Source organism: Penaeus chinensis, chromosome 20, assembly GCF_019202785.1.
Source record: "Penaeus chinensis breed Huanghai No. 1 chromosome 20, ASM1920278v2, whole genome shotgun sequence".
NCBI lineage: Eukaryota > Metazoa > Arthropoda > Malacostraca > Decapoda > Penaeidae > Penaeus > Penaeus chinensis.
This window is the reverse complement of record NC_061838.1, coordinates 11,003,859-11,010,664: the sequence shown is the minus strand read 5'-3', so window position 1 is coordinate 11,010,664 and position 6,806 is coordinate 11,003,859. Positions and strand designations below refer to the sequence as shown.

At 42.6% G+C, this 6,806-nt stretch overlaps 2 protein-coding genes across 2 annotated transcripts; both read left to right on the top strand.

Moving 5' to 3' along the window:
* The first annotated feature begins 698 nt into the window (after nucleotides 1–698).
* LOC125036038 (mucin-2-like) lies at nucleotides 699–2,698 on the top strand. Its single transcript, XM_047628404.1, has 2 exons — nucleotides 699–783; nucleotides 967–2,698. Exons 1-2 carry the CDS (start codon nucleotides 748–750, stop codon nucleotides 2,272–2,274), a joined length of 1,344 nt encoding a protein of 447 aa, XP_047484360.1. The 5' UTR covers nucleotides 699–747; the 3' UTR covers nucleotides 2,275–2,698.
* A 2,053-nt stretch (nucleotides 2,699–4,751) lies between these two features.
* On the top strand, nucleotides 4,752–5,859 carry LOC125036041 (peritrophin-1-like). Its single transcript, XM_047628408.1, has 2 exons — nucleotides 4,752–4,883; nucleotides 5,027–5,859. Exons 1-2 carry the CDS (start codon nucleotides 4,830–4,832, stop codon nucleotides 5,633–5,635), a joined length of 663 nt encoding a protein of 220 aa, XP_047484364.1. The 5' UTR covers nucleotides 4,752–4,829; the 3' UTR covers nucleotides 5,636–5,859.
* The last annotated feature ends 947 nt before the right edge of the window (nucleotides 5,860–6,806 follow it).

Sequence of the window (6,806 nt, the reverse complement as noted above, 5' to 3'; positions counted from 1 at the left end):
AAAAAAAAAATGCACAGCTAAGATGCTAAAAAAACAATATACCGGGTATTGTTTTTTTTTTTATCAGGGCGTTGCATATGACTTAACTACCTCATGGCCCTTTAAAATACCCCATATATCATACGCTTGTTTTTTTTCTGAACCAGATGACCTTCTACGAATAACTTCCTTTTGGTTTTAAGCAATTTAGGAAAAGGTCTTTTTATCTTTCACAGACCGCATTATATATCTATTAGTTTTAAATGTGAAGTATATCGCTTATCATCTTATTATTCATACTATCATCATCATCAATCACCATCATTATTACCATGAATGAGGTTAACACGTTGTCTTTTTATGGGATTCACGACACACGATGTGAAAAGCGTTTATAGTTAAAAGATTTGGGATAAAGATTGATAATGGGGAAGCAATATCGGATACAGTTTTGCCAAATTAATGAGGGGGGCGCGTTATTTTAGTATGGGAACCATCATTTCAGGATAATCTTCAAGAATAATAGGACAGGTTAATGAGAGAGAGAGGGGAGAGGGTGAGGGACAGGGAGAGGGAGAGGGAAAGGGGTACAGGCACAGAGAGAGAAGCTAGAAATGAAGTATTTTGAAAACGTGACCAAAGATTTCGAAACACTACTGGCACGTCACTCTTGATGATAACGCTGGCCTATAAAGCTCGGTGGAATCGAGTCCCCCATAGAAGTGAGATCGAACGCTCCTCTCGCACCGCAGCTCGAGAAAATAAGTAATGCTGAACCCAGTGCAGAAGGCGATCGTCCTCTTGGTAGGTTGTTCCTGACTCAGTCTTCCGAGAGACTTGGGTAGAAGCTATTCTGTCAAAGAGAAGCTTATATAGGTTTATAGATTTATAACCTGTAAATGTTATGAGGACTATCTGTTTGATGTATGCCAAATATATTTCCCCATTATTTGACCCGGTGCATATAGTATAATTGTGCTTTCTTAGGGCGTGTGTGTGGCTGGCGCCCTGTGTGTAGACAAGTGCAGCCCCGACTGCACCGGCAAGCCCGCAGGCAGCAAGGTTCCCGATCCCAGGAACTGCACACAGTACTACCTCTGCCTCAACGGCGAGGTTCCCACCGACCACCCGCTCTGGTGCGAACCGGGTGAAATCTTCGACACCACGCTAAATGAGTGCCAGGTGGGGACCGACTGCACGGATCAGTGCCCGGCGACCGTCCCCAACTGCCACTTCACGTGCAACGGTACGTACGACCTGGTCAGCGATCCGTCGAGCTGCAGCCAGTACTTCGTGTGCCTCCCCCACGGGCTGGAGGGTCCTTTCGGCTGCCCCGCGGGAGCCCCGTACTTCAACGGGGAAAACTGCGTGGACGATAAGGACACCTGCTGCTCCGACCCGTGCACGCCCTTCTGCGAGGCGGCGGTGACGCAGGTGCCGGACCCCACGGACTGCACCAAGTACTACATCTGCCTGGAGCCAGGGCTCGCGTCCGAGGAATACCACTTCACGTGCGACGCGGGACAAAACTTCAACTATGTCACGGGACGGTGTGACAGCGGCGCCTCCTGCGTAATACTTTGTGGAGGTTCCACCGTCAGCCCAACTGGATCATCCACACTGACACCAAATCCGTCCACACCCATCTCAACTGAACCCTCTACACCCTCCACACTAACATCCAATCCATCCAACCCGTCCACATTTTCATCAGATCCATCCACTCCATCCACATTGACACCAAACCCATCCACACTGACACCAAATCCATCCAACCCATCCACATTGACACCAAATCCATCCAACCCATCCACACTGACACCAAATCCATCCAACCCATCCACACTGACACCAAATCCATCCAACCCATCCACACTGACACCAAATCCATCCAACCCATCCACATTGACACCAAACCCATCTACACTAACACCAAATCCATCCAACCCATCCACACTGACACCAACTCTATCCACTTTTTCATCAAATCCATCCATTCCATCCACACTGACTCCAGGCCCCTCCACAACGCCCACGCTCACGCCATCGCCTTCGGTGACATCCACGACCATGGAAACGTCGACGGCCGGGTGCGTCGACAGCCTCACGTGTACAGTTATAGGGGCCGTCGCCAAGTGCAATATCTGCGAAAACGAATTCTTCTACTGCGACACCGTGGGCCAGGAGGCGGGCGTCTACAGCTGCACGGGGGACCTCGTGTTCAACCCCGACCCGGCCTACCCCTTCTGCGTCCTGCCCACCAACTGCCCCTATCACCCACCCTACGAGGAGTAGGAACCCCGAGGTAACGCGACGATTGGCGAATCTGTAGGTCTCTCGGCGTTAATTTTTACCTTTTCCGAACTAGGAATCAGAGTTCTCCAATTATTATTATCATTTTTTACGTGCGATTTTTAAAAACTCGATGTAGTACGTCGACAGAATTTTTTTTAATGTAATCGAATGAGTTTATATATATATATATATATATATATATATATATATGTGTGTGTGTGTGTGTGTGTGTGTGTGTGTGTGTGTGTGTGTGTGTGTGTGTGTGTGTGTGTGTGTGTGTGTGTGTGTGTGTGCGTTTGTGTGTGTGCCTATGTGTGTGCCTGTGTGTGTGTGTGTGTGTGTGTGTGCATGAAAATACATGATGCCTATGTTTTACACACCATACTTTTATAAGATTATATCCAAATAAAAGAGAAATATCCGATGCATGTTTTTCATTCAAGTATACAAAAAAATACTGGCAAAACCTACTGAAATCTGAATTAGCGAAGACAGATAAAGAAACATTGAATAGTGAATAACACCAGCATCATCATTATCATCAACAACAACAGCAACAACAACAACAATAGTAACAACGAAACAGTTAAACGGTAATGTGCAATGACTATTCTACAATACACAAACATGGACATTAAACCAAGATGGTGAACATGGGAACTGCAACAAGTGAAAGAATCAACCACAGTTATTTATGCCTAGAAAAGGGTTTTCAACGGGAATGCCGCAACCCCTTGGTAAGCAGGGGGTTGCAAAGTCTTGTGAAAAAAAAGAAAAAAAAATATGGGCTACTTTACAACGCGTTTGTGAGTGTCCACATTACAAATATACTATGGAGGCATATCTTCAAGCAATATTGAGTTACAGTTAGGTAAATAAACATTTTTTTCTTCTCGTGATTTCTAGTGGGTTACGAGTAGGAACTAATATTCGTGAGGAATTGCAATAATTTTGGATAATACTAACAGTAATGTTAATCAAATAATGATATTGATAATAATAACAAGATAGCAATAATAACAATGATAGTCATACTAATTATGAATATGATGATAATGATTATGATGATCATGATGATAACAATGATAATGATAGTAATGATAAAGGTAATGATAACGATAATAACAATAGTAACAATGATTATCAATAATGAAAATGATAAAAGTAATAATAATGATGATAACCATGATAATGATAACAATTACAATGATGATGATAATAATAAGGATAATAACACCAATAATAGTGACAACAATAATGATTCTAGCAATGAAAATGATAGTGATAAAAGAATGATAACAAAAATAACAATAATAATAACATATAATAATAACTAGTGATGCTACTGCTGCTGCTGATGATACTACTACTAAGTAGAACAATAATGCTAATACTAATTCAAATACTACGACCACAACTACTTCTGTTACTACTATTATTGATAATGATGACAATAATGATAATAGTTATGACAATGCTAATACTGTTACTGTTACCGCTGCTGTCTCCGTATTGCTACTAGTGCTACTAGTGCTACAATTACTGTTGCTGCTACTGGTGCTACTAGTACTGCTAATAATGATAATAACAATAATGATAATCATTATTCTTATTTTTTTTATTGCTGCTTCTCATACCCCTACTATTATTGTTGCTGTTACTACTACTACTACTACTGATAATAATAATAATAATAATAATAATACAAATAATGACAATGACAGTGATCAATATTACTACTGCCGATGATTATGCCATAATGTCTTTGGCCACAGGGAATGCTATATCATTATTCACTTAAATTTACCAATAGGGATTTTCTATAGATTCTCGCAGTGCTGGTTCTTCTCTAGTTTTTATCGACTCCCCTTCCCTTCCTACAGCAAGTATTGGGAGAGAGAGAGAGAGAGAGAGAGAGAGAGAGAGAGAGAGAGAGAGAGAGAGAGAGAGAGAGAGAGAGAGAGAGAGAGAGAGAGAGAGAGAGAGAGAGAGAGAGAGAATAGCTTACTCACGGCTAGTTTGAAAAGATCGGCTTGTGCATGCGTGTTGTTTGTGTGTGCATCATCTCGAAATTTAGTCTCCCACTGAATATACTATTGTGCCATTTACGGACATCCATTAATCGTAAATTGTAGCCTCTATATCATTTATTATCATTATGATTAGCGTTGGTCTTTACCGTAATAGTGTTAATTATACAAATAAATAGCTGCGAATAGTCTTTTTGTCTGACTCGAAATTATACAGCGGCCGTTGAGAGCCATATAGATAACTTGAAATTCTCATAAAACAGCTGCTGTTTCCCGTTCATTTCGACAGCATTGCCACCAAAATATTTTTTTTTTTTTTTTTAAGCAAGGACATTTTTTCATGACTGAGATATACTTTTCCGACACACGCACATAAAAGATCCAAAACTGAATGGAAACGAACTTTTACCAGCGGAAATGTTTGAAGGTTATATATCATCTTACTGCCACGTCAACAGTGATAGCGTGTGCCTACAGCGAAAGGGTTCTCATCCACGTTGATTGTGAGCCAACCACTCTACTGTTATGTTCACAGGAACAACGACAATGTCTCTAGCTCAGGCGGTGCTTGTTCTCTTGGTAAGTTGGGTAGTCATAGCGGTTTGCTTGTAAATTCAGTCGATTATGTTACGTTTTAAAAATATTTTGCGTTTTGTTTGGTTTTTGGTTACCAGAAAAGCAGAATTGTCGCATAAGAATGACGCTTTCTTTAAATTTCTCAGGCCGCCTGCGTGGCCGGTGTCGTGTGTGTGGACAAGTGCAGCCCCGACTGCACCGGCAAACCAGTGGGCAGCAAAGTTCCCGATCCCAGGAACTGCACACAGTACTACCTCTGCCTCAACGGCGAGTTCCCCACAGACCACCCGCTCTGGTGCGACCCGGGTGAAATCTTCGACACCACGCTAAATGAGTGCCAGGTGGGGACCGACTGCACGGATCAGTGCCCGGCGACCGTCCCCAACTGCCACTTCACGTGCAGCGGTACGTACGACCTGGTCAGCGATCCGTCGAGCTGCAACCAGTACTTCGTGTGCCTCCCCCACGGGCTGGAGGGTCCTTTCGGCTGCCCCGCGGGAGCCCCGTACTTCAACGGGGAAAACTGCGTGGACGACAAGGGCACCTGCTGCTCCGACCCGTGCACGCCCTTCTGCGAGGCGGCGGTGACGCAGGTGCCGGACCCCACGGACTGCACCAAGTACTACATCTGCCTGGAGCCAGGGCTCGCGTCCGAGGAATACCACTTCACGTGCGACGCGGGACAAAACTTCAACTATGTCACGGGACGGTGTGACAGCGTAGCCGATTGCAAAGTTTTGTGTAACAACAGGTGAAGGTCGCTTAATACTCTCACTAGAATTCGTGAAACGCAACGGATGCATTGTTGAAAGATTCCGGGGTATAGATTAAACGTAACGTGTTCAACCATTATCTAATACACAGAACGTGACTATGACTTTACTATATCGATGTTGTGAGGGATCGAAATTGCCTTAGAGCGTCTCCATTCCGCTTATGTCGAAAATATAAACAAGTTAATAAATACTGGAGATATTAAGCTAAACTGCAATTGATTATCCTTAATCCATTCGAAACAATTCCTCTTGTATCTTTTACTGCAAATCATACAAGAAAACATACACAAAAAAGATTGTGCATGGACTATAGCTAAAAACTAATTCATTTTTTGTATGAATATGGCTGTTCTTATTCTTGTTCTTACAATGTAGTATTTGTCGTTGGTGACCATGCATTCATAAATCGTGGATGTACACACGCACTTGATACCCAGTGGTGCCTAGTGCAACGCAGGTGCCACTAGGAAAGCTACCTAGCACACATGGGACGACCTCTCGGCTTTATCTATATGCTGACATAACCATCTATTAATCTCTTACTCTCTCCCTCTTTCAGTCTGTCTCTGTCTATGTCTCTCTCTCTTTGTCTGGTCTCTCACTGTTTGTCTGTCCCTCTCTCTCTCTCCTCACTAATTTATTCACTTATCCTCACACACTTACTCGCTCGCTGTCTCCCTCTCTCACTCACGCACTCTTGCCCTCAACCGTCTGACTTATGAAGCTGCCTTTTTATCTCCCTGTCTCTCGCTTTCTCTGTCTCTGTCTGTCTGTCTGTCTGTCTGTCTGTCCGTCTCTCCCTCCCTCCCCCCCCCCCCCCCCCCCTCTCTCTCTCTCTCTCTTACTATCCATCCATCTATCTATTTCAATATTTACTTTTTTTGCCAAAGTATCATTATTACTTCTATTACTTCTTCTATCAACATCATCATCTTTATTGTTATTAACATTATTGTTATTACCATTTCCATTATTACCATGCTTACTAATATCATCATCAATATAATTACTCTTATGAAACTTATTATATTGTTATCATTATCATTATTATTAATAATATAACTTTTATCAGTATTATCTTTATTGCCATTATCCTAAGTATTATCATTACTTTTATCACCGTTGTTGTTATCATCATCGTTACTATTAT